The 27,373-nt window shown below is 39.8% G+C and overlaps 3 protein-coding genes across 10 annotated transcripts in view; 1 reads left to right on the top strand and 2 right to left on the bottom strand.

Moving 5' to 3' along the window:
* Positions 1-8,602, top strand: part of LOC307017658 (netrin-G1-like) — a 57,738-nt gene extending 49,136 nt beyond the window's left edge. For all 3 annotated transcript variants that reach the window (XM_079647323.1, XM_079647324.1, XM_079647322.1), the window contains one exon: positions 6,194-8,602. In XM_079647323.1, coding sequence (XP_079503449.1) covers positions 6,194-6,432 — 239 coding nt within the window. In that variant the 3' untranslated portion in view covers positions 6,433-8,602. The remainder of the gene's footprint in view (positions 1-6,193) is intronic.
* LOC307017659 (uncharacterized protein) lies at positions 7,745-22,144 on the bottom strand. Of its 4 annotated transcripts, none has more exons than XR_013802236.1 (5): positions 21,886-22,144; positions 17,402-17,472; positions 13,296-13,515; positions 12,095-12,217; positions 7,745-7,868 (listed from the first exon to the last, which is right to left on the bottom strand). XR_013802236.1 is itself a non-coding variant. In XM_079647325.1 (5 exons), exons 1-5 carry the CDS (start codon positions 21,951-21,953, stop codon positions 11,410-11,412), a joined length of 513 nt encoding a protein of 170 aa, XP_079503451.1. In that variant the 5' UTR covers positions 21,954-22,144; the 3' UTR covers positions 10,848-11,409. The 4 variants fall into 4 exon arrangements, 1 of the variants encoding a protein (XP_079503451.1); XR_013802237.1 differs by lacking the exon at positions 7,745-7,868 and adding an exon at positions 10,848-11,440 and having other exon boundaries at positions 13,296-13,512; XM_079647325.1 differs by lacking the exon at positions 7,745-7,868 and adding an exon at positions 10,848-11,440.
* Positions 22,145-23,196: 1,052 nt separating this feature from the next.
* Positions 23,197-27,373, bottom strand: part of LOC307018798 (guanine nucleotide exchange factor VAV3-like) — a 45,920-nt gene continuing 41,743 nt past the window's right edge. For 2 of the 3 annotated variants that reach the window (XM_079649226.1, XM_079649227.1), the window contains exons 26-28: positions 26,069-26,122; positions 24,671-24,819; positions 23,197-24,004 (exon numbers count right to left, since the gene is read on the bottom strand). In XM_079649226.1, the coding sequence (XP_079505352.1) occupies positions 23,963-24,004; positions 24,671-24,819; positions 26,069-26,122 (245 nt within the window). In that variant the 3' untranslated portion in view covers positions 23,197-23,962. The remainder of the gene's footprint in view (positions 24,005-24,670; positions 24,820-26,068; positions 26,123-27,373) is intronic. The other variant, XM_079649228.1, reaches the window with a different exon arrangement.

Raw genomic sequence — 27,373 nt, 5'->3', positions numbered from 1 at the left:
TGAGTGTTAAGTTGCATCTGCATCACTGCTCTCACAGCAAAAAAAGAAAAAAAAATGAAAAGAGGACTTTCAGGATTTCCACAATCAAGAGAGGGTGTGTCTTCTCTTATCTAAGCTTTTAAAGCTGGGAACAAGATGTGCCAGCGTCCGAGGTGAAACAAACTGGACTGGTGTAAAAAACACTTTTCCTTTGTAATCTGCATCATTTCCATATAAAGTGTGAAAAACAGCTAGCTATCTCACCTAGAACAATGTCAATGAAAAGCGTGTGCTGCATTCTCTGCATTTACTTAAAGTGGACCTATCGTGCTATATTTGAATAATATAGTGTAGGACCATACCTATATAAGGCATATTTATACTTTTATTTGTCAAAATACCAAACAGATCATGCATTTTAGCCATTCCTCATTTCGTTCAAATTAACACTGTCTTTTCATGGGCGGATTCTGTGAGAACAGCACCATCTACAGGCCTGGCATATGTACTACAGCGTCTCCAGCGCTTTCGAACGGCAATGTCCGTGGCTGTCTCCTCCTGATTGGTGGAGTTGGCCCAATAGCCGTAGCGCCACTTCTGTGACGTCATAGAAGTGTTCAAATCTGGATCAGTCTGTATCAGATCCGTTGCAGCCCCTTTTTAAGAGATTTGGGTATGGAGGAAAATAAAGAGGGTTGTGTTTTATGACTCTTGAGACATATTCATGTATAATAGACGTACAAAAGTGCATTTTGTATGATAGGTCACCTTTAAGCAGTTCTAAATGTTTCATAGAAATATATATTTAGTGCATACTGTGGGAGGAGGATTTTATTTCTTTTTAGAAGAAATTACATTATATTCTTCAATAATGATTCTGGAATAAACACAAGGTAGTTATCTAGCTTTTGCAATAAAACCTCAAATTCTAAATTGTGTGTTTGGTACCTGAATGAGGTTAAATTGGTATTGTTATTGCTGGGCAAAACAAATAAAACGCCTTTCAGACATCTTGATCATTTTGTATGTATTAAAAAGAAAAGCAATCATTACCCTGTTTGCCTCTTGGACTTCAATTATACAGTAGATATGCCCCAAAACATTTTTTTAAAGGTCCTATATTTTTAAGAAACAGCTGTGTGTGTATTTGCTTTCTTGTTTATCTTAGCTTAGAACAACTCTCAACAAGTAAATAATGTTTAACTTTAAAAGAAAATCATTCCTTGCATTTAATGTGTTGGCGTGTCGCGTGTGGCGCAGTGGGTTGTGCGTAGGTGTTCGGATCAGGGGGTCACAGGTTCGAACCCCACTGCAGTCAGCATGTCGTTGTGTCTCTGGGCAAGACACTTCACCCAAATTGCTCCTGTGGGGATTGTCCACAGTATGTTAGTCGCTTTGAATAAAAGCGTCTAATAAGTAACATGTCATGTAATGTAATTTGTATTCTAACAATAACACATTTCCCAGCATTTACCAACCCTGACATGTTTAAAATGAAAACCACGCCTCTCCGTCTTCAGATGCAATATGTATATCTTTAAAATGCTTCTTTGCAGCCAACACCCGGTATTGAACTTCAGAGCTTCGAGTCATGACTAATGACGAAACCTTCATGTTAATATGATAACACGAGGCATGGCTGAACACGGGTTTCAGCTTACTCTGACACCATGGCAAAAGATATTGATCCAATGTAATTGAAGCAACACTATTCTGTCTCAGAGCTTATAATTAGAAGATCCTGTATCTGAAAACTGTGTTCAGTTATAGTTGATTGCTGGTGAATCTATAGTTATTAAAGCTATTTCAAATATTAAATGAATCACTATGAATACCTAAACTATATATATCCACAAACCGTTCTATATTGCTTCCGTTTATGTGTTGCTGTCTCCCTGGGCTCTTATCGGCCTTTATTTGTGCAATAATAGGTATTTTAATGACAATTGGCGCATTTTAAAAAAGGTTGGCTATTCTTTAGAACTTCTTTAGTCTATATGATAGATCTTTCACAAAAAAGCTTAATCTCTTCGGGCATCTCTCCTCCTGCTGATTTCAACACAGATGTGATGTTTTCAATGTAGTATTATCAGTCGAAAAACAGAATACACCCCCTGTTTCCTAAACACATTTTCTTTTGTCCCCTGGAAGAAGCATTATGAAATGAAATGCAGCTCTTTGTCCTTCCTATCTCTCACTTGCTGTTGCTGTGCGCTATTTTCTCCATGTTGCTTCGTGCAACACCAAGGCCCAAGACTGGATCTGTCACAACAGTTATACTGCTAAAATGTCACACATCTGACGGAGGTGTGAGGTGCACATATGTCTCAGAGAGAGTACCAGCTTAGCCAGGACTCACATTGCTGTGTTCTCGCTTGCTGCCAGCACAAGTCCTAGAGTAAGTGTAAGAAAGTAAGTAACACAGGGCATGTGTCAACTTGCCTACAGAAGAGACAGTTGTATAAATCGTTCAAAAAGAAAGATTTTCTATGTTATTATCAATTGTAAGGGTGGCATTTGACTGACTCTACACCTCAAGTACAGTCGACTCATCTCAGTGAGCACTGCTGAGAAGTATCTGGGTTTTTAATGCTTGGGTTTGGAGGCTCCTAATTTTAAATCAAAAGATCGTGTTATAAACAGAGTGGAGATGGAAAAACATAGGATATAATACATTGATTTTGATATAAATTGACCCTTTAAACATTATTATTCCTTTTCATATGCATTTTATTATGAAATAATAATCCCATTTTTCATTTCACGTATTGTACAAAGAAAGTAAGCACATAAAACATTTGCCTAACTGTGATGTGTTACCCAAAAGGTTCACTAAAATGTTCACCATGTCTCTACTGGATAGTAAATAAAAGTACCAACTTACTAACTTTTAATTATTTCACACATACCATAACACTGTGAGATTTAACTTTAAGCAACACAAAATGATTCCCTTTTTTCCCCTCAGTATTTGTCCTGACAGCAGGGCCCTGTGGCTCCACAAGTACACCGCAGGCTTAAGCCTCAGCATCAGAAAACAAATTGGGCTACAGATGCTTTTAGAAAGACAACGGTCCTGAGGGTCCGCTGGAGGACACAGAGATTACTCTTCGGCCACAGGAAACTAAAGTTAATGTGTGGGCCTTAATGGAGACTTAGCTGATCCCATGGTAATTTTTCACCAAAACACAGAGAGCAGGTGTTTTCCATTAGCTGTAAAATAAGAAAGCTGCTTCGAAAATGTGTGATTGGGGTGGAGCCACCGGGCCATTAATGTTTGAACCCACGGAAGACAGGGCAGCAGCACTCTGTAGTTTAGGAGTCTGGTTTAATGCATGCAAAGTTCAACTACAAACACTATTGCATTATTAATGTGTTACTTTGTTGGGCATAAATGGACTCACTATAAGTCTTGGTCCTGTCAGACTTGGTCAAAGCCCTATACTCGTACGCTAGTATTAGAGGGGGACCTCTTCAAGAAATGATATACCAACTAATATAAACACATTACTTCTGTGTTTCCAACATATGTTATGCCATTTGTGGAGGACTTGTTTTACTTGACAAATATGGACATCGCAATTTTGCATTGGATTACAGATGTACACTAAAATTAAATGGTCATCAAACATGCAATTAATGATTTTTGGCCACTTGGGACCAGTTAAGATGAGCTGTGAATACTACGCTGATATATTATCAAATGTTAAGTTGGTATTGCAATCAATTTATTCACACATCCATCAGACAAGAACAATTGTAGCATTTATTTTTATGAGAGTTGAAATTCACAAAAATAACTGTCTGTAGAACTGGTTATCACAGAATTTATTTTATGTATAACAATTTGGTAAATCATTTGGTTTACTTTGAATAAATATGGTTTATAGCCACTTAAGTGTTTTTCTATTCTTGCTTTGGATTACTAGGCTATTGCAAGATATGTAGTAAAATATTGGCCTGAATCTAAACAAACAGATTCTTCATGACATGACTTGTTGATCAGAGTAGTGTGTGTATTTTGGGTTTCATTTATAAACCTTATGATATTTCCCGCAGCGATTCAAGTTTTGTGAACTAACATTTGTACTACATCTAATACATCAATTGGAAATGTCATCAAAGAGCAGTGGATTATTGGCAGTCTCATTATTTCGCACCAGTTTTTCAACAGTCATTCAGGGAGAAATCCATCTACAGGAGACTGACTGGAAGAGCAGCTATATTTGCTCTTATAATGCAATCATTATCAATCCGTCTGTAAATACATAAAAACTGTTCAACACAAGAAGGCTGACATACCCAGCCTCTCAGGGTTGTCGGAAGTAGAGGCAGACAACGCAAGGAAAGAGAGTAATTTAGAATAATTCATCACAGAATTATTGCAAATCCCATAAAATCCCCTTTATCCCCAGGTGAAATTTCCATTTAAAGCACATAACAGCGTCTGTGTGAAGGGAAGTGGAATATTATTCACTTACATGCAATACCAGTGTCTTTTTAATAGTTTTGGCAGGAGCAATTATTTTTCTTCTAAAGTGTATTCTAATGCACGAGACACATTACTGAAAACCAAAAATGTAATTACTATTTATGCAAGCAGAGATATCCAATTACAATGAAATCTCTTGGCAAACATTACCTCTTCCAGGATTTCACCTCTGCCAGCAGAAAGGCTTCCTGGAATAATTGTGTTGTGATCTATTGTCTAGAAATGAGAATATTAGGTTATGTAGTCCTAATCAATCTATATCAAAACAAATAAATGTTTGGTGGCAATTAGAACAGTGCAGGTCAGGATACATTATTATATCCTAATAGTGTTGTATTGTTTGTTGTAAGGTTAACCCAGAAAAAAAACAACAGCAATTTATTTGCATATCAAAAGGGGGAGGTGTTGCCAGGTATCCACCCCTTAGCCTCATCCCAATATCCCTCCTCGACTCCTCCTTTCCCTCGCTCGCGTCCCTTCCTTGCATCTTAGCCCCGCCTCCGTAAGATGCGAGCAAGGGACACGAGGAGGTGACGCGAGGACAGAGGAGTCCTCAGGTATTAATTGGGATGTCCTCGTTCACTCAAACGTCACTCTTAAACAATGTCTGTTAATGATGACATGTGCACAGCTGTATCCCCTCTCATTGGGCTTAACTGAATAACCCCTTAGGATCGGCCCATTTATGGTTAAATATTTATTTAAATGAATGAATCTTTCTCTTGTTAGTCAAGGAATTCAATCTATGATGCTGGTTCTGCTTTTGTGTTCCGTTTGTGTAAAATGTAGGCTACATTTAAATAAAACTGTAATTATAGTAATGTGAAAGCCTTTTAGAAATGAATTGCACATAATAATTCCCACGGAGCTGTGAGCACTTATACATTTATGTGACACTTTTCCACTGATCTTCCAGTTGTCTGTTTTCCTCTGTTGAAATGGACCAGCTGTGAAGGTGGGGGCGGGGCTTTTATACACGAGTAGTGAAAACACTTCCGCGTAGTCTGCTCGCATGTATCCTCTCTTTCGTCTCCTCCCGCACCCCTCCTCGACTCCCCCGTGTGCATTTCAGCTATTGGGACGTCCTTCAAAATGGCGTGTCTTGATCGATTTCCGGGTCAAGTTCCGGAGGAGGGGAAGAGAGGAGTCGAGGAGGGGTATTGGGATGAGGCTCTTGTCTTCTCCTCTCTTCAGGTTTCATTGTGCCACAGGGAAGCAACAAGTAATTCTCCTGTCCCGCACAGGGGGGGCTGTTTCACAATACTCTGGCTGGCATCCCTGGATTCACTAATCGTTAATTTACCTCATCACTGCCATGGTTCGTTTGCTCTTTTGTTGAGCCAGGATTTGCCCTGAAGTCCCTTTGGCGCTTCTAAAAATATCCATAAATCCATAAAAATGTCTGTTTGTGTTTGTTTTTCATAAGAAATCATTTGTGGAAAGGGGTTGTCACAGGCTGTGGACTACATTCTAGTTTTCATATAGTATGTGTTCTGGTTATCTGTCTCCTCCTCCTCTGCATACTTCTTCACAAAGTCCTTGGCTTCACCCTCCCTAATGTGTCAGCTGTGCTCTAAGGACACAGAGCGATGCAGACAGGACAAGAAGAGGCAGCTTGTGCCCTGTGAACTTGCCTGTTGATGTTCTCAGCCGCCGTATCACTGAGTGATCTATTAATCACCCCTTCCTGTCTCCCCTGCCCTTTTTGCTTTGCCTCTGCAGCTCGGGTGTGTGACAACTCGATGCTGCGCTGTCAGAACGGTGGCACTTGCCACCATCATCAGCGGTGCCATTGTTCCCCCCGCTTCACCGGCGTCCTGTGTGAGAGAGCTCGCTGCCAGGGCCCCGGGGAGTGTGACGACCAACTGTCTGGACAGGACTCCTTCCATCATCCCCCCATCATCCGCCAGCTCGCGCTTACCCTCGTAGTGCTCCCGCTATTGATTGTTTCCCTTTGCTGAGAGACCTGAACGGCCTCTCATCCTCAACCAAAACCCTAAAACCACATATGTTGAGATTGAACTTTCAACCTTAAGGACATACAGGACAATGTGCTCAGCATACAATATAAGCAACTTTTTTTGTACATCCAAGGCCACAGTGGTGGGTGACAGTGTTACTGCTGCAACAGCTTGTGCACTGATCTGTTATACTGAATGCTAAATGGATATGTGAAGGGATAGGTGGAGTCACTGCCGTCTGATAGTGTCACAGAGGAAGCGGCCGGAGCCTTTGCTTTTTGATTATGTCATTGGCTGGTACTTTATTAAAGGCAGACTGAAGACTGGGACAGAGCTGCCCACACTCTGAGAGCAAACTGTACAAAACTAGACACATGATTTCTAAGTATCATCTGAAGTTATTAAAAAATAATAATGTGGACGGGGACATCTTAAAACATCTTGCCTCACAGCCTCCTTCCCGACTTGCCATCTCCTTTCCTCACTGTTCCCCTCCTTTCCTTCACCTTCTCCCCCCTGTGCTTCAGTGACTGGTGAATTTACTTTGCTGAAGGGTGTCTGTTGTTTTGCCAAATGCTGCACATGTCTTATTATCGAGCCCCTTGACAAATCTATAACTTTTTCCTTTTCTTTTTCAGAGGCTTTGTAGTCATGCTTGAGCTTACCTGTAAAAGGGGCAAAAAAAGTTGTAACATACTGTAACTGTATTTAATTTTTGTATAAAACAGATATTTTCATGACTACGCAAAACAAAAATATGTATTACTTGTTTTCTATTGCTGCCAACCTGTCCTAGATGTGGACTATGAGTGTGCAAAGAGTTTGGTTGTATTATTTCTTTGCTTGTGTGGCACATGGGTTCTCTTCATTTGAGAACTGCTGTCAAAACTATGTTTACATAAACACTTACACAATACACTTCCACCAAAGGGAAAAAGAAAAAACATGTCTTTGTCTTGTTGTTGAACAGTAATCATTTTTATTAGTTATGAACATGACATTTGAGACAAGATGTGTAGAGTGAAACAGTGTATTGTTTGTAGATAGGTTCAAGCCAATGACAAAAAGTGAATGTCATTTTAAAGGATTTTTGAATGCCAATCGTGGACCTATTCACTGAAGAAACAGTTGATGGTAGCAATATATCAGTCAACAATGAATTCCTAGATCTTTGACTACACTTGTGTTATTCTAATGTGTTGTAACCGTCCTTGTTGTGCTCATGAAACATGGGAAAATCTGAAGAATCTCAAGCCAAAATCCCGTCTGCTTTATGTAAATGTAACAAGATTCAAGAAAAAAAAGGGGGATTGCACGGCTTTCGCAGAGGTTGTCCAGCTCAAATCTGTAATCAAATCTAATCCTTGAATCAAATGGAAAGAGGGGAAGGCTTTCTGAGCTGGTATGGTTGAAAGCCTGCATCCTGCTGCGGGAGCCTCGAGAAGCGACACGTTCAGGAAATGAGCTTTAAGTCATGGAGGGTCAATGAATAGGAATGAAGTTGCATCCCACTGGGTGACATACTGAGCACTGAGACCAATTTCATTTGGAGAGATTAATTTTCTTACCGAGGGTGTCATGAAACACTTAATTGTGTTAGAGACTACTGTAAGTGCCTCTCATTAAATGACACTGTCGATGAAAGAGAAGAGAATGCATTTTTTGACAGAGACTCTTGCCTTGGAAAGCAACTTCTTGAAACTAAAATTAGGTACTTGAAACAGAATGTCGTATGTGAATGAAATAGAGAGAAATGAATGCTACTTATTTAGCACATGTTTGGGGGGATGAAGGAAAAGTTCATTGTCAGCATAAATATGCTAGACAAAAAGCAGGACAACCAAGTGATTGCCATTCACCTAAATAAATCAGAAACATACTTGAAGAATTTTGCATTTTTTAATTCCCAAAACAGATATTGTTCAATCATTCAATCATAGGTTAGCAACCATTATTAGCTACAACAAGCCAACATGTTGTGGTGAGCATTGGGTTGAGTTTAAAACAATTGTCTATAATTACATTTTTAAGCCTCAGAACTCAAATTAGAAGGGCAACATTTTGAGAAATGCATTAAACACTGCTTTTATCTGCTCTAAATAAACTACGAGCATTAGCATGACCAGCTCATTGGCGAACTAACCTAGAATTGCTCTCAGGCCAAAAAGGGATATAAATGTTGAACAATAATACAACCACTATGTGGAAGCCAGTCCTAAATGTTAACGGAGAAGTCTTCAAGATCACACATCCATCATCCTGTTGTTGATATTATTTGATCAAGTTTGAACTCAATCTAGCCAACTGTGTTAGTTCCGATGTTTACCAAATGTGGTTAGTCATTATTCTAAAAGCCTATTCTCTTGTAGTGAAATATACTGCTTAAAAATATGAAAGTAAAGCATCCAACCTGTGTCTTGCTTGTCAAATTATGAAAGCTAAACGCCAGGACAAAGTAGAACTACATTGCAACACAAGCTAAATACTATTTCATTATTTGTCATGTATTCCACATCGATCATGAACTGGTGAAGATGCTGACTTTTTGGAAGCCAGTAAGATCATATCCCCTTTATAGGGTTTCTTTGAAAAAAAGTTAGTTTAAATAGCTAGCTAGCTACAGGGGATAGATCAACAGCAAGTGTTGTAATTTCGGCTGTTAAAAAAAAGATACTTGATAAAAGTGGGAAAGCCTGCTTATAAATGAACAATTACCAACTGCTACAATGGTCCATTTGTGTTGGTTGTCAATGTAAACTGCATAAGTGCCACGCCAAAAGAGATAGCTTGTTAAGTTTAATGACGATTACAAAGAGGGACGGGCGCTCGGCCAAAGGTCAATTGCACTTTCTGGCTTGTGGATGTGACTATAAATTGAAAAATAACTATACCCCAAATACAGTAACAGCATCACATCAATCCAGCATTATAATTATATCGCCTTCTGTGATTTAATAGTATTATTCAAGGTTTCTGTCTCTAAACTGGCTCTGCAGAATGTGAAGTGGCCCTCTCGAGGCTTTGTGGTGACCGGCGTTGGAGGAAACTAAGCTGTAGAGCAGTGTGTTTAAGAGTGTGTGTGTGAAAGACAATTACCTTTATGGCATGTTAGTGCAATAAAATTGGTGTTTTATGAGACTTGCTCCTGGCTTTGGGCTGTATTTAGCCATTAGCACAAAAAGTTTTAAGGTTAAATCCAAGTCTCTAGCACTTTAATGCAAATGATGGCAGAAAAGGTTGATGAACAACTGGACTGAGACCATTATTGTGCCTTGAGAGCAAGTGTAACCCACTGCCAATACCAACATTCACAGCCACAGAGGGAGAACGAGCGCTATAACTCTCTACCCGGCCAGCTAACTGCTGGAGTATTGGTGTGGGGATATTTAAAGCAACTCTCTTGTCTTCCACACCAGATTTAGAGACAGAAAAAGTTGTGGAAACTCCAACTTGTGTATATGCAAGCATATATTTTCTAATAGCTCAACAAAACGTTCATATTTAACCTACATTTGGCAGCAGGGGTCAGAATTCAGTGCACAAAGACCTAAGCTTTTAGTTTGCTCCTTTGTTCTCTAATTCACTTCTAAGACTCTGGAGGGGTATAAGAAGGACATTTCTAGACACGAGCAGTCCTTGTATTCTGCCACTGTCAGCACTGGTGGCTCCAGGAGAAAGTTACCTAACATAAGACAAGGGGTATTCAGTATCTAGGAAAGAAGAGGGTCAGCAGCATGTCTGGAGCACTCATCTTGTTACGATTTCAAAGGTCCATTGTCAGATCATCAATGGCAGTCTTTAAAATGCCCGGCAGTAGAACTCAAAACACAAATTGGTGCTGCTCAGGCAAGGAAAGCCTAACTTTTCTAACAGCAAACAATTTAAATGATGCTACTGTATGCAAGCATTTTTGGAAAGCATTCAAATATTTGTAATGCTCGTGCAACGTGAGATATACATCTCTATATAAAGCAGAGGTTGCAGGGCCTTACGCTGTTCACAAGTAAAGTATTGTGTTTCTAACAACTAAACGTCTTTGACCGCCGTGCAAGGTTTGATGTGGCTCTATATGAAGGATAGCAGTTTCCACAAAGACATTCTCTTCCTTTATGCGGCAGCACTACTTACTTAATTTATTAATTTTCTTGTGAGTTAGTTTGTTTCTTCGGAAACTTTTGTTGCAAAATAATTCCTCCATTTGAAAAGAAAAATACATCTATTCATGCAAAATGAAGGCAATAACCAAATAAAAATGAAGACAATGGAAAGTTAAATAAAAGCGGATAGATCAATATGCCTCAGATGCTTCCTCTCCATCTCTGGATTCAATCAAAAATTAACACTGTCAATACTATTGATCATTAGCACAAATATGATGCAAAAAGAAATTGCCCAGATATACATTGTCTCTGCATACGACTGAATTTATTGATCATAGCAATTCCATTCAAATTAATTGGTTTAGCTGCAATTGTTGTCCTTTCACTTGATGATGTGACCAAGCCTCCCAATGAGTTGCAGCCTTGCTCAGTTGTACACATCAGCAAAATCAGTTTCACAGGTATACTTCCAAGCAAAAAGATTCACAGGGGAAATCAGTGCAGGGTAGAAATCCACTTATTGTTAAAATGTATGTATCATGCTCTATTTCCAAAAATGTTATTAAGAAATAAATTGAAAAAGGGCAATAATTATGCTTTTGTGCAGAGTACAGGTTCAACATCACATGTGAATGCCTGAAACACACACATGTGAAGAATAACCTTTGTGTGCTTTAATGATACAGACAAACAAACATAGGACCTTCAACCTATCCTAATCAATGTTCAGCTCCAACGGTTGAAATTGTATTGACTCCGTGTATGTAGCAACACATCAGGAATGGCAGTTACGGAGGAGTGGGAGCAGCATGCCATCTGTGACTTTATCAAACTCCTATTCACTTCGCTGACACCGCAAGGACAGCTGGTGGGTGGTTCACTGGCTCGGCGCACAGAGCCACAATACACTAGAATCAATACACAGAACAAAGAGAAAGTTAAGCTGCCTCTGCTGGAACATAATGGAAATACTTTCTCCCTACTGCCCTTTCAGAGTTCATGGAACAGACTTAACAGGAAGCAATGCCTCCTTTCTGCCTCCATCCATTAGCCCAAGAAAGATGTGAAAAAGAACAACATTCCCGCCATAAAAAGGTACAAGTCACGTATTTGATTTGAAACCATCATTGTATCACTGAGCTCTTACGCCAGACACTTTGTGTAGGTTGTAATTACAGTTGAACCATTGCAACAAAAAATTGAATTAAAATCAGTATCTGAAATGCAGCTTTAAGCAGGACTATTTAGAAGCACCGTGCTCAAGCTATAAAACAAAATCTGCTTTCTTGTCACGACCACCAACCAATCTGATGTCCCCTCATTTTAATACAATCCAGGGCAGCAATCGGCTCTTCGGCTACAGATGGTAATCCTATTCAGTGTCACACACGATCACAGCTCTTGTCTATTTTTTCTCAATGCCAAATCCAGCACTACTGGCCTTCAGTGCCACACCTAAATTGCAAATCAGCCACGGCTGGGATTGGCACTGCAAGCCCCCGATACCCTGTTGAAGAAATTATTTATGTATCACACCGACGCCGTCCATAAATAAAAGATACCATTCACAGTCTGCTCCGGAGTTCCTGGAGCTTGAAAGAAACCGGTTTATCCTTCTTTTCTCACGTGCTGAGAAAGACTTGGGGTTTGTGTTGGTCCCTGGGTTGCATCTTATACACCTTTGCCTGGAAAAAAATAAATAATATGCAGTACCAGTATAATAATAAAAGACTAATCACCTGTTTCAAATAACATTGCAAACAAAAACCCATACTCGGCCTATTTTAACTATTAGTATTTTTGCAGTATCATTCCTAGAGGAACCAGACAGTATTGCACTCCGAAGCTTTGGCTCTTGTTCAGTACATTTTTAACAGTCAGGGACACAAATACACTAAGTTAAAGCTAGAATAAAACAAATGAGCTGTAATGCTGTGCATCAAGAAGAGCTATAGGCATTATTTAGTAAAGGGCAACACACACCGACACACATCAATCTACCTGCACCTATTGTTATCTATGTATGCAAGCCTGCACAATGGCAGCATCCTGACCTGTGTGGCTGCAGGATGACACGAGTCAGCTGACTACCATAACACACACAACAAATGCAACAGAGGAAATTGTCAAGGTACAGCTGACAGAATGTGCTCATTAGTGGAGGAAATGGGATACAATTGTTGCTTCTATGTAGTAGAAATGCATTAAAGCTACGAAATAGGACAATGATGTGTACCCTGTTGTTGACTTGGTTATCCCACAATCATCTGACAGAGAGAGGTCAGGATATCTCCTTTGTGCAGATTAACACACATATATAACAATGGGTTTGGGTATTTTAATGCATGTGAGTATGCTGCACTTTACAGGAGACTTAGAGACTATTTCCTCCGTGAAAAAGGATAACCTCCATATTAGAGTGGCAGGCAGCAGAAATGAAAATATAAAAAAGGTTGTGGACAAATATTGTTGCAAGTCAGTTTTGTTCACAATGATGTCACTCTCGAGCCACAATTACACACAGCAGATCCACTGGTCCACATGTTGTATGATATTAGAGCTAGATGCGTGGCTGGGATGAGCAAAATAAAACTCAGCTTAAAAAAATACTTTCTGTCCCAAGACCGAGAGAACAATTATGTTCCTCCAAGCAAAACTCTTTCAAAGATTCCCAAACCGTCAGTGCGTCATGACGGGAATAGCTCTGCGATTAAAGTGAAAGTATATAGTAAATGTGATTGTCACAGCCTGTAACGCACCCACCTATAAATTTTGTTTGTATCTTTAATCCCACCTTCTGCACACAGTGTGCTATAGCTGCACAAAGAGTCTGGTAACGAAATTACCAAAGGTGTGTTTGGCACGTTCCTGACACATTTGGCAAGGTGCACCTGACTGCGATGTAGCTGCGCTGCTGGGTTTTTGAAAATAGAGCCTGTCGGTCCTCTTATTGCCTGCAGAGAAGCATCCAACCATGGACCTGCTGGGGAGATAAAAAACAAGCTGTGAGCAGAGAACTGACAGCTGCTGGTTCTGACACTCTGAGAGGCGGACATCTGAAAGGTGACACATTAATAATAACATGTGCAATAAGACACAACACAGATCTATTAGTCGGACACACCTCTCCTTATAGAATGTTAGTGCTTGAAAATTGCTATACAAATTCTGGAATCTTTTTTGAAAATCAGAGTTTCTGGTGGTATTGGTTAATTCAAGCTAAGTGTTGTCTTGTGGTTTGGAAGAAAAAGAGGCACAGGTGGTGCTGGTGGTAGAAAACCCCTAAACAAAGAGATACTGGTACAAAAAAAAGCGGCTAGAGAAAAAAAAGACACAAAGATAGTCGGAGACACTGAAAGGGACACAGAGGAGGTAGTTTGAGGCAGACAACTGGCACACAAAAACAAAGAGATTCAAGTTAAAGTGGGGAGAAATACATGTAAAGGAGGGGGAACGAAAGCCGCCATGAAACAATGGTTCCCTGATGGAAAGAGGCAGCACAAACCTAGAGGAAGGGATTGGAGAAAAAAAGGGGGAGACAGAGGTGGGAGAGAAAAGAAGCAGGAGGGGGGAGAGACAGACAGGCCCTGCCAAAAAGCCCCCCATGCTGAGCAGCACCACCTCGTTAAACCTGTCCTCAGGAGTCACAGGCAGATGCTCTGCTTTTTCTATGATAATGGCCGAGCTGCTAAGCAGCTAGCGCCGTCACGCTCCTTTGAACCACTATTGACCTCAGAGCAGTCGCTTTCAAGCCAGCGCTGGTTCCAATCACCCCACTCAGAAGGGGCTTGTTGCACCATACGTTTAATGCAGGCATATAGTATGTATATAACTTGTTATCAAGTGTTGTAAAATAATTTCCTCATGAGACGATGCTAGGCTTGTGCACTCGGCTGCGCTGCATGTGGGCATCAGATAAAGTAGCTAAAGATTCATGATCACCAATTATGTCTTAAAACCTTTGAAAACATGCTCTCCAGACTGTGCAAATTGGCGTTAAAGATATGAAAGTGTTACCCATTAATGCACATGTATTCACCATTTTACATTAAGGAGACCCACCGCTGTCAAGCATCAAAGCACAGTCAGCACATGGAGCAATGAGTCAAGATGAAGTTACCAGGGTAAGGGAGAGATAGAGGGAAAGAGGGAGATAGACGGAGGAAAAGAGAGCAGAGTTCTCTGAGGATTAGCTCATTTAGTCCGCTTTGATCTGTGAGATCTTAATTGCTGGGTAGCACTGATGGAGTCCTCACAGCGACTTAGCAACACTTTCCAGACAAGGAGAGAGGAGGGTGGTCTTGTCCTTACCTTCCCTTCCTTATTCCTTCTTTCTCTGGACGAACTCATCTTAATCTCAGAACATTATAATTTAATAAAATGGAGATGAATGATTAGAAAGTATAAGCGTCTATAACCTCTCTTGAAGCTCCGGGAAGTTTAGTTGTAAATCGAATCAAGCTTTATTTATATAGCAAATTTTTGGTCGAGCCAAATGCTGTACATATAATAATTACCTTACAGTAAGGACACTATACAGCAAATACAACAGCACAGTTTGTGCAGAATATCAGTATGACAATACGACACCCTCTGTCCTTAGACCCTCACATCGTACAAGGAAAAACTTCCAGTGAAAAACCCACAGTTTAAAGGGAAACATGGGAGAAACCTCAGGGAGAGCAACAGAGGAGGGATCCCTCTCCCAGGACGGACAGACGTGCAATAGATGCCGTGTGTAAAGCGAAAAGAGAATACATTTTACAGCGTAGGTAGACCGAATGTTTGGAAATGCATGTGTCTGTAATAAGAAGATGAATCCACGAGGATGTCAACAATCCTGTGGGAGCCATCAGGGAAGCAGTATGACGAGACCCAAGCAGGACCGCAGAGACAGGCCCAGCGACCCGAAGTCCACGACTTAATCCAGAACTCAGGATAGAGGATCCAGGGCACACAGCAAGAGGATCAGCCTCGACTCCGGTACAGCAGTGCTATGAATGGAATGCTAATTTGAGCATGCTGAAATAATGATTTTTAGCATGCAGTATTCATCATCTTCGCTTATTGATTCAGCTTGGCAATATTTAACTGGAAATAAAATCGGCCAAAAATTACATTTTGAAGTGATGATGTTGGCATTCAGATTCCATGTAGCAGATGTGGATATATTTGGCTGGATACGTGGACAGATGTCAACACAATAGCAAACCAATAAAGAAAAATACAGACTTAACAGTTGTGTACTTAGTTGGGACTAAACTAAAATAGGGATAGAGTAGGTAATGGGTATGGGTTATACATTTGCCACCCACAGCTCTTTACAATAAGACATTGCGCTTGTAGGGATCCCATTTCATAAATCGCTTACAATATATATATTTTTTTATCGGTACAATAATGGTATATTAGGAGCACTTAATTAAGTCACCCTTCATCAAGTAAGATCTAATGGCTTTATATGGCCATTAAATCATAAGTGTGAGCTACAACAGCTCCTGTGAGTTTTGCAACAAGACTGGATACATTTTTTCTACGTTCCTCTTTTGTCTTGCAAGACAGGTTAAAAAGCCCCAAGCCTGTTTTTCAGGTTTCAGGCTCGAAAATGACATTCCCAGAACAAATGACCATATCTTCCCTTCTAAAAGGGTTAAATTAATAATCTTTTTTCTCAAAGTAATGATAAACCTGTGAGTTGGATGTAGAAAAGTCAGAATCAATATACAGTAGATGTTTTTTATTTTAAAGAAAATTCAGATTGAACATGGTAAAAAACTGTAAATGATAGTGTCCGTCCAAAAAATATGTTGTACTTATAGTGAAAACTAACCTTGGATTATGAGTTAGTAGACTAAAAGCTTTAGAAATCCAAACTACAACATATAATAAGTAGCCTGTATCAAGATTGATGCAAAACAAGTGATATTTGACCTTTTTAGACAGATTTAGCAAAACAAAACCTCTTCTGGGGCCATTTGGGTGGATTTTCCTTATCTCTGGCCCCCCTTGCTCGATTTTGACATGTGACATCTCTTTCTGAACCTTAGAGCTAATAGAATCGAAGAGAAATCGTCCCGCACACACTCATGTTAAAAAAAAAATGTGGCGTCTTAACGCATTCAATCTTTCTACAGAGCGTAGGAATGGCCTGCTCTGATATTTGAAAATATTACGGAATTGCAGTTTTATTGCTTATAGTCAGATTATCCGAACATTTGAAAGGGGACAGTCACATTGGATATTAACCTATGGATTAACTACAGCATCGTTTTAATGCCATTGAAGACCAGTTTTGACCAGACAAAAACCAAGATAAGCCATGTTAGCGTTTTAAGCTACCTAGCGCCACATGTTTTGATGTATGTTTTTGTTGATAACGTCGCGAGTTTGTATCTTTCAGTGTTTAGGTGGGCACCGTTAGATTCTGTGTCTTTACGATCATAAACGATGTGTTGGATGTGCAGCTAGGATAAGTAATAAGGGAGCTAGGAGTGATTTTCAGTGCAGTAATAAGTTAGCATTTTTCGCTCGGGGCTAATTCAGAGGGTCAGTGTTAGCATTGTGTGCTTTTTTAGAAAAAAAAATGAAAAAGATCAGTTAAATGAGTTTTTCCCGTTATATGGATATAAAATATTCATAGTTTATTAAATATTAAGGTTCCTTAGACGTTGTTTCCTGCAAATGACCCGATTTCGGCCCCGGAACCAGGTCCGTGGGGCTTAAGAGGTGCACCTTGTCTGAATACAGAAACACTATGGTTTTATGATTTGGTAAGGTGGGTAGATGGTCGCAGTCAGCAGTTGAATATAAATCTTACAGATAAAGTATTTGGGAGAGGCGAGCCCTTTAGAGAGGAAGTGAGAACTCACCGTATTTGAGGGCAGCTTCAGCTCTTGCTAAATCCCTGTTTAACCCCCATATAGAGATCCTGAGGGTCTGACTGGCAAAGACAGGGGGTTAAGGAAATCATTCAGACAGATGAAGATGATGCATGGCTTCCTCTCTCTCCCTGTGTGTATGCCTTTTGTCTCCCTCTCAGATTCACACATACCCTTACACAATATTTCTTTCCTCGCTGCACTTTATCTACTCCATGCAACCTTGTACACCCATTTATTTCTCTCTGGCTGCCGTCCAACTTCTCTGTCGTCGCCTTCATCTCTTTGGTAGACAGGAACAGGCAGATTAAGGAGAGGAAGAGTATTAGGGGAGCCATTCTTTCTGCCTCTTTGTGACAGGAGGGTTACTGTTAGTGCAGCAGAGCCCTCCCTCTGCTGAGTTTGGTCATTAGAGAGGATGCAGAGCAGTGAGGGAAAAGTAAGCCTGAGCCAGGGAGTGTTTACAATACTAGATACTGATACTGTGAGACACTGGTGTATACGCATTCCTGTATTAAGTGCATGTCTATGTTTCCTTATATATCTAAATACATGAAAAATAGCAACGCTAATAGATGAATTAAAACAAACAGACGTCAAAAAGCAATGTAATGAAAATAGGAAAATGTGCCAAGAACCATTTCAGATATGGTTATAGTAAAAATAGCTGCATGCTACAGTACATTACATTACATTACATTGCATTTAGCTGACGCTTTTATCCAAAGCGACTTACAATAAGTGCAGTAAGAGTTAAGAAAGGTCAAGTGATCCAAAACTGTAATTTTCTGGAGGCAATGACATGCAACGCAAATGAATAGACCGAGATAGAACAAATTAAGTGTGAGGGCTTATTTAATCAAACCATAATTTTCTGAAAAAAGTCATAGCCGTATTATCGCTTAGAGTTGATTTACTCTTCAAAAGCAATGAACATCCCTTTCATATACAGGACGAATAGTTATTAACGTCATCCACAAAAAAATAACAACTTCAAGAAATCCATGAGGCGAGGTTTGAACTTACTAACAATTTACTTTCACTTTTAATGTTCTGTTCCCATGTTTCCTGGAAATGACATGAACTCATGCATTGGTGATGTTTTCTTTTTGAAGTTTACTTGCCCAAATGCTTTTCTTGTATCTCAATGAGGCACATTTAGACAGACCTTAAGAGCTAACATCCCCGCACCACACAACTGGTGTTTTCCTTTTCTGTTCCGTTTTATTCAGCCATTATTTGAGCTTTGCAAGTTCTCAACTGCACATCCAACTCTGTAAAGACACAGCTATGATTTGTGATGAAACTACAAAGCCTTTGTTCCCGGAATGTTACATTTGTCTAAAAGATCAAAAAGCCTCTCAAATTTCAAAAGTATAATTCTAAGGCTATGCTTTTATTAAATATTGATGTCACACTCATGGTACGCGGGATGTTAACGTTTGAAGGGAAACAGTCTCGCCGTTAACGCCATTGTGCTACCTTGCATACAGTGAACAGCTGTTTCATCAGCCTTGAATCATTCATTCCAAGAGAGAAACCAAAGAGTTGAGGTAAACACAAAATCTGTGGAATGTAAATATTCACCTGCTTTTAAAATGAATTATTAAAAGATGAAGCAGCCTGCAGTGAAGTATATAGGCCTACCTGTAATTACCATAGACTGTATATAAAAAAGGTAATTACACAATCACACACACTTTTAAGACTTGGCTATGTATTCCTTTGTGCATTTTATTTTACTTTGATGATTTCAAATAGCATAAAACATGAGAAATGGGAACTCTTTTTTCCCTATAGTGCCATTCAATAGAAACAACGTTAAATATTATAAAAGTACGTTTTTTTTGATGGTCCACAATGTTAACCTAGACCCTTGTGGCGAGCCATAACTGTCATTTTTGGCGTAAATGAACCATATCTGTCCATTAAATAGGTAGCTACAGCCAGCAGCCGGTTATTTTAGCTCAAAGAAAGGAAAAAGTAATTGAATGTTTTACTGAAGAACATAACACTTTTACTTTAAAGGTGGGGTAGGTAAGTTTGAGAAACCGGCTCGAGATACACTTTTTGTTATATTCCATGGAATGCTCTTAACATCCAGATAGCAATGAATATCTTAAGTGCTTTGACAATAAATGCGTTATGGAAGCCGTGGCGCTGTAAAAAGCACGACCAATCTGAGCCGGCCCGGCTAAAATAACTGGATGGCCTACCTGCCTGTCAGCCTTCCATCTGTGCACAAACTGATCTCGTGCCCTCATTGGTCATGTGCGCGTTCGTGTGTGTTGGAGGAGGGGCTCTGTAAAGAAAGTAGGCTTGTTTGAGACGAGCTGCGGCTCGCCTCGAAAGTAGACGAGAATAGCCGATCGCAGCCGGGGGAGGTCTCAAAAAGCTCGCCTGAAGTCGGACAGCTCGGAGTCGGCTTCTTCTTCTTCTCTCGGTTTTTTGGCGGATTGCAAGCAACTTTAAGGTGCATACCGCCACCTCCGGAGTCGGCTTGACTCGGTTTGCATTTATAAAGAATGCACAAATGTGTTTAATCGTTAATGTCAGATATGTACTAAGTAAATACATTTGTTCCTGCTCAAGATTAGATTCAACTTTATTGTTATTGCACATATTACAGGTACTGAGACAACGAAATGCAGTTTAGCTTCCAACCAGGAGTGCAACAAGCAGTAAAGTGAAAAGTAATGTACACAATCTACAGAATAAAAGATAGAGTGAAGTGAATGATGAATAAACAGTGAAGGGTATGAATACACTAGATATACACAGCAGCCTGTGAGCAGTATGAACAGTGTGTATGAATATGCTAAGATATATAAAGTAAGAAAACGGTAAGCAGTCCAAGTATAGTATAACATATATATATATATATTAATTTCATGATGATAAACATTGTGGAACAATGATGAAAAATGTGAATGGAAGTGGCGACGTAAAACTGACACAAAACAACAAACTTTTGCCGAGCCAATTGGAGAGTTTCATCACCAGCACGTGGTAAAAACCACCAATGAGCGCTCAGCTCGAGATACCAGCGAGTCGTTTCGTTTCCCATCAAGCATTTCGCTTCCGCAGCCCGTGGAGAGGAACTTTTTTTTATTTATTTTTGTTTTTTTATTTTGTATATAAATGTTTTATTGAACATTTTTATAAACATACAAAAGCTCGGGGAGGATATCATCAACTTATCAACATGAGTGCAAGACATTCATTCACAATAAGGCAAAAAAACATAAACAATACATCCAATAAGAGCCAGGGGGAGAAAAAAAAGCATAAAGGCACACAAACATTTAAGGCACAAAAACATTTAAGAGGCATTAAGCTTACTTAAAATAATAACCATTTGGAAATGTCATTGCAAATCTTTATAGACATGTTACAAGATTGTATTTTCCTAAAGGGACAGAAAAAAGGACTTGAACTCATTTATGAAAAAGGGAAAGGAGGGCTTGCCTCCTCTCCATTTACTACAATGTAAATGGTATTTAACCAAAATAATAATTATATTTACCAAATTATCAATATAATATAAAATGTGATATATTTTGAAGGCCGGAATATTTGTTAATTTAAATAACAACCAATCTCTCACATTCGACCAAAACAATTCAGAAAATTCCGTGGAGAGGAACTGCGCCGCCTCGCCAAGCCACGCTCTAAAGGCTGCAGGCGTCTTTGTCCCGCGAGATTTCAACGTCTCATGTAGGCGAGCCTCCAGAGCAAGTCGGACAAAATGACTAACCATCATGCAAGGCACTAGCAAGACGTTGATCGAAATTGCGCAGGTCTGCGCAGGTCTCGCTTGTCTCAAACAAGCCTAGTATTTTCAAATTCTAGCGCAGCCGGTTTCTCAAATGTACCTACCCCACCTTTAAAGCTCCTCTATTGTGTAAAAAGTATTTAGGGAAAAGTAATCAAGTAGGACTCTTAGAGGCACAGTAAATAAATAAGCTTATATGATGACATAATATGCAAGATCCAATTAATTAAATAACACTTAAAGGCTATAAATTAAATTGAATAAACTAGTCACGTAGACCAGAGCACATCATAGCCCTTAAGGCCAAACCAATATAATCCTTATCCATAGATGACACTGCAGCCTGTGCACACAACTGCTTATCATTCAGCATCTTTCTCAGTGTTGCCTTGCAAGAAGTAAATCCAGAAAGAGGACAAAACTCAATATTCAACACATGACCGACTTAATGACCATATAAATGATTAGAGCCAAGTAAAAGCCACATCTAGGCGGGTGTCCCACAATGCATTAAGCCACATACATTAAGACAGACACTTATCATTGAGTTAACAGCAGAATAAAACATCCACAAGAGAGAAACAACATGTAGGCTACAATATAAACCGCAAAGGCCAAAGTACACACGATACACAATACACAATGCATATTAGGCAAATAGCAAAAACAGAGCTGCATGAGTGTCATTTCTTTAACTCACCGGTTTGAAGGGCCTCCCGTCAGTCTTGTGCACCATGAAGTCCCCCCAATATGCTCCAGGATCAACATCTTTCAAATAAAGCTGTTTCAAGCATTAAGCAGTCCACTCAGTCTTTATGTCCCAAACACTCAACATTTTTAAACATTTTGGGGTGGAATGAGTGTGTGTGAAGTTGTAAAGTGAGCGGGATATTTTTACTTTACAAACAAATCTCACTGAAGGTACAAGCCCCTCAATGAACGCCGACATCACCTGAAGATCCATTTTGAAAACTTTAGCGGTACCACCTGTTCCGGTCATTTCGTTATGTTTGATTTATGTCACTTAGCGTGCCGACGGGGTGGAGCCACAATTAACAATGTCAATTTAGGTGATCGGTACGCTTTTTGGAATAATTCCAGTTTAAATCATACATTTTAATCTTTTCTTTATTGTTTATTAAAGTGCATGTGGTAGGTTTATAAACCGCTAATTCAGGGCCAGTTCCAATTTCACACACACACACACACACACACACACACACACACACACACACACACACACACACACACACACACACTAAATGCTATCTCTTACTCTTCCCCCTTGTGGCCGTAGACAGACAGGTGAGCAGGCACACCAGCAGCTTCTCTATTGCATCTGTTGATTTATTTCCTTTCTTTTGTTCCATTCTTACAAAGTGTATCCTTTGAATGTGTATTTTGTTTTTATTCTTTAAGGGACAGGAATTCAACTATAGCGAAACAAGAGATGAAAATAAGAATAAAACATATTATGATTTTCACGTGTTGTTTTATCTCCCATTTGTTAAGTGAAAAAATCTACTGTATAACTTTTTCCATAAACACAAAATGCAAATCACTCACATTTTAGACATACATTTGATCAAATATGTACTCCTTTGCCATGAATATCAATCCAACTGAGGAGTGTGGCTTGACAAGTTGCTGTTCAAAAAATACCGTTACTAAGCTCTATATGGATTACCTAGACCAGAGCAACGGATAACATGCATGTTTTGGTAACACAGGATTATTCAGTGATTACGTGGAAGGCCATCTGAGGTGAGCTTTTGCCGAATTAAGTCAAGATGCGTAGACGGACTGCAGTCAGGTGAAGACCCTGTTGAAGACGACCAGCATAAGGATGAGCTTACCTGAGCTAACTGTTATTGACAGTCTGTGGCTGTACACACAATTCTGTAGTTGTTCAAACCATTTGTTTTCTGTCCTGGTGGCTGGCCGGTCTTGCAGGTCAAATCAAATGGTAAAACTTGATTTAACAAAATTATAACAGACAAGGAATCAAAGCTTGGAGACATCGTTTTATCAGTGGTGGATACCAAAACTTTTAAAAACATTATCCTGTGATGATATGAACACATGACTTTTTGCTCAACAAGACACATTGTAATTAAGGTTACAATAACAGATCAATCCATCAAAACAGTGTCAGATCAAAACTCAGCAAAAGTATATAAATATCACATACAGCAGTTTACATCAGTCCAGTGATTTAAACTTTAAAAAGTCAGGTAGAGAGTTGAACACAAATATCTGAACAGCCAAGAGGGTTTTATTGTTCCAACAACAGTCAAACTCCTCAGCTCCTGCATTTCAATTAGTTGCGGTACCTGGGCGCAGTGCGCTGTCAGCAGGATCTGTGTTCCAGTTGGGTGACTGAGCCTTCCTGGTATTGAAACATGATGACAGTGAATGCGAGTCTCACACCAGCCAATGTAGTCATCAATAATAAGACAAGGTGAGCAGGAAAGGAGGAGTGAGGGTTATCTGGGAACAGCACATGCACTTCCCAGTGGGACCGGGGGACAGACAGGGCCGCAGAGAGGCCAGACACTCCTGGAATCTGTGATTTGACATCTGCTCTTTGTGAGAGTCTGTCAGAGGGCAAGAGAAGGTTTTTGAGGCCATCACCGCTTGCTCTTCAGTTTGAGTCCCCGGGTTTTTATCAAATAGATCTGACTGGCAGGGCACAGAGAGTGGCGGAGCAGCATGGCGCTCACAGGAGGAGGTCAACTTTGAATGTACGCTGACTTGATGTCATCCATCCCCCAAAGTCAGTCCTCCTCTTCCACGTAGGTAGATGGGAACCAGCCCATCTGAAAAGGCGAAATAACAGGAGAAAATGCATTCAATGCAAAATATAATTGACAAATAAACATCTATCATGTAAATTCTGAATATTTCATTATTTTTCCCGATTTTGAAGGGTGAATTGTTCTCACACTGTAGTCCTTGTCACCTCCAACTCTTACTCTGATCCCAGCTTTCACATTTTTGAATAATGCACAGACACACAAAGATTTCTACTTCTCCTTCCCACCTTGTCAAGATCAAACCACCCTCCATGCAGACACTCAGATATCAAGCCTTTGTATTGTGAAAAAATGTGTTTTAATTAGTTTAATCACAAATATTTAGTATACATCAGTAGATAAACTGACTTCATTCTCACAAAAATAACACCACAGGAAATCTGCTTTAACAAATGTGGTTTTACTCCCGAAGAGATGGTAATCATTTTGTATTCTTGTTCAAATTAACCAAAAGCAGAACATTATACCCTAATACTCCACTTCTAATGCCTGGTATTCAAGAGTGAATTCTCTAATCAAAACGATATGTAGAAATACTGCATGCAGAATACATGTGTAAAGGAATTATAGAGTTACCATTGACTTTGATAAGAGTGCAAAAACACCAGGGTAAGGATGAGATCCGCCATTATGACACATTTCAGTAATCACATCTTACAGGAGACCTACCCTGCCGTCGACCTCTCCCTTCCACCACCCATTGGTCATCTTGGTGTAGATCTTGATGATGTCAGCCTGCTGCAAGGAGAGCTCCCGCGTGTCTCTGGAGCTGAAGTCATAGCGTGCCACGGCAATACCCACCACCCTGGGGGAGAACACTGAGAGGAAGAGTCTTATTATTGAGAGACATCTCTTATTTAAGTTCATAGAGCAGCCATTTGATTTAAATTGGGAAAAATAACTTCATTCTTTCTTTGGCACTTTATTCAGAATCTAATGAAAAAGTATGGATACTCTTAGATATGCTTGAGAGCACTTAAGGGCGAGGATTTTTAAACATTACCCTGAACCGATCTTATTATTATATTTTAATACAACTTTGACAAGGAAAATGTAAACTCCAGGTCAACTGCAAATTAGAAACCAAGTACTTTTGGGGTCCATGGACAATCACAAGGCAAACTTAGTTTCTCTACCTTTCATATACAGTGGTATATGTTCATTATATTTTGTAGTTGATGGTTAAGGTTTTCAATGGCATGACACACAGGTATTATCCACAGTAAAATCATTGTGGATCTTGTTAGATAAGGCAGCCCTGACTCCTGGTCCTGAGTTAAGCTAATTGTACATGTAAAATCAAAACCACAAAGATGAGGGAGAAATATATACAGCTACCTGGCTTGGTTGCAACAAAAGAAGTAGAGGTGGGTTATCATATTCATGTCTTTCTATCATTAAATGTTTCAAGGAGCATTTCTCAGGTTATACCAGGTTTTTCCTACTCGTGCAGGTCAGGGCTCATATCACTTGTGACGCAGGTGTGCACGGGTTTGTTTACCTTATCTATGAAAATACAGGAGATACAAATGGGAAAATGTGCTGGATGAAAGGAATACATTTACTCCCTCATGCACACAGGCGCATTATGCCAATACAGAAGTCTAAGCCAACACATACAGTACATGCATGCATATACAATATATGCACATGCACACAAAGGCAGACAGAGTAATCTTATACCTTTATTATGTGTAACACAAAACTGTATCTCTTCCTTTTAATTAGCTGAATTGATAGTATTTGTTGGATTTGGGTCAAATGTAAATGGTGGCTTTGCATTTCTTTGCCACTGTTTTGTGGATAATTCTGAAGTTATTTTCCGAGGAGATATCAGAGCTGTCAGAAATTCGCAATATGTCCGATGTAGAGTTACAGAAAGCTGACGTGAATGTTTTTTTCCCACATGATGACTTGTTAGCGTTAGCAATATGACGTATAAGCGGCATCATTAGAATACATTATTTAACAGAGGCAGAGAAAACAAGACAGTTTGTCTTTGGAAACCTGGAAATGTGGGCAAACAGCAAGTGAGAGACGAAGAGAGTAGAAAAGATGTTCCTGTACCTGACCAGAAAGGCGAGGAGGAGGGAGGAACAAAGCTGCAGCCGCCAAGAGGAACTACAGAGAGACGGAGCGAGCGATGGGAGGGGGATTCAGGCCGTAGTGGGAGCAAAGAGAGAACATAGGCAAAGTGAACACAAGTTTGACAGAAAGAGGGTATGAGAGAGGGTAAAGAAGAGGGAGATAGAGGAAAAGTTGGCAAAGTCAAAAACAAGAAAAAAGCAAGGACGGGTGGGAGAGAGAAGGGCAAAACTGTTAGAGCATCAGACATTTGTCAAGTCACCACACACACACATTATTTTCAGAAAATACTGACAAGCTATTATTTGGGCTATGCCCCTTATAATTAAGGTTAGGTCTTATTGCAACAACATCAAATAGTATTTCAGAGAGTACTGTGCTTCAAACGTTGTGGTAACAGTTTTAAGGGCCCTTCCTACATGACAATGCCCCCCTGCACAAAGCCAGGTCCATAGAGAAATGGTTTTCCAAAGTTTGGTGTGGAAGATCTGAGACCCTTCCAACACCTTTGGGAGGATCTGAAAAGGCCCGTCTTCTCAATTCTTTGCATGAGGCCAATGCTGAGGTCCTTAAAAAAAACACAGAGAGTTTTCCAGCTAAAGTTTCACCAGCTCAACTTTTGCTGCACTGCAACACAGTATCACCCAGCAATGAGCTTCAGTAGCCAATCAAATGTGAAGAGTACATTTCTACTACACAGTTATCGTGTTGGCAGATTAAATAATTGTCGTTGAGTCGTAAAATCCTGTCTCAGAGTATAATCAACTTCTATGCAGTGATTTGGGAGGCGTGTGGCGCAGTGGATAGTAGGGCTGTACCCGAATATTCGTTCGTTGGCCAACTATTCGGGTTTCAATTTCATTATTCGGATATTCGTTTTTTTATTTTTTTTCCAAAAAAAAAAAAGATTTAAAAAGATTTTTTTTTCTTCTAAATGGATGCTATTAATAAAGGCGAATTGCCATATTCTTATACTATATTTATACTTTTGAATTGCATTGTTAAAATGCGGAAATACATACAATCTCAGCCTGTGCTCCTGACATCGCGTTCACTCACAGTCACTAACGCAAACCGCACGCTGCACCTCGCTTCACCTCGTTTCACCCACAAAATGCCGAAGACTTCAGCTGTGTGGGACCATTTTAAATTGGACGACGGTAAGAAGAATATGTGCCAAATATGCGATAAGAAACTGGCCTAACACGGTGGCACAACAACTCTGAAAAGTCACCTGGATGCTGTAAGTAGTAGCCTAGCTTAGCTGTTGTCAAGTTGCCATGATGA

Source organism: Notothenia rossii (assembly GCF_949606895.1).
Source record: "Notothenia rossii genome assembly, chromosome: 9".
NCBI lineage: Eukaryota > Metazoa > Chordata > Actinopteri > Perciformes > Nototheniidae > Notothenia > Notothenia rossii.
The sequence above is the reverse complement of the archived record's forward strand: the minus strand, read 5'-3'. Positions and strand labels throughout refer to the sequence as shown.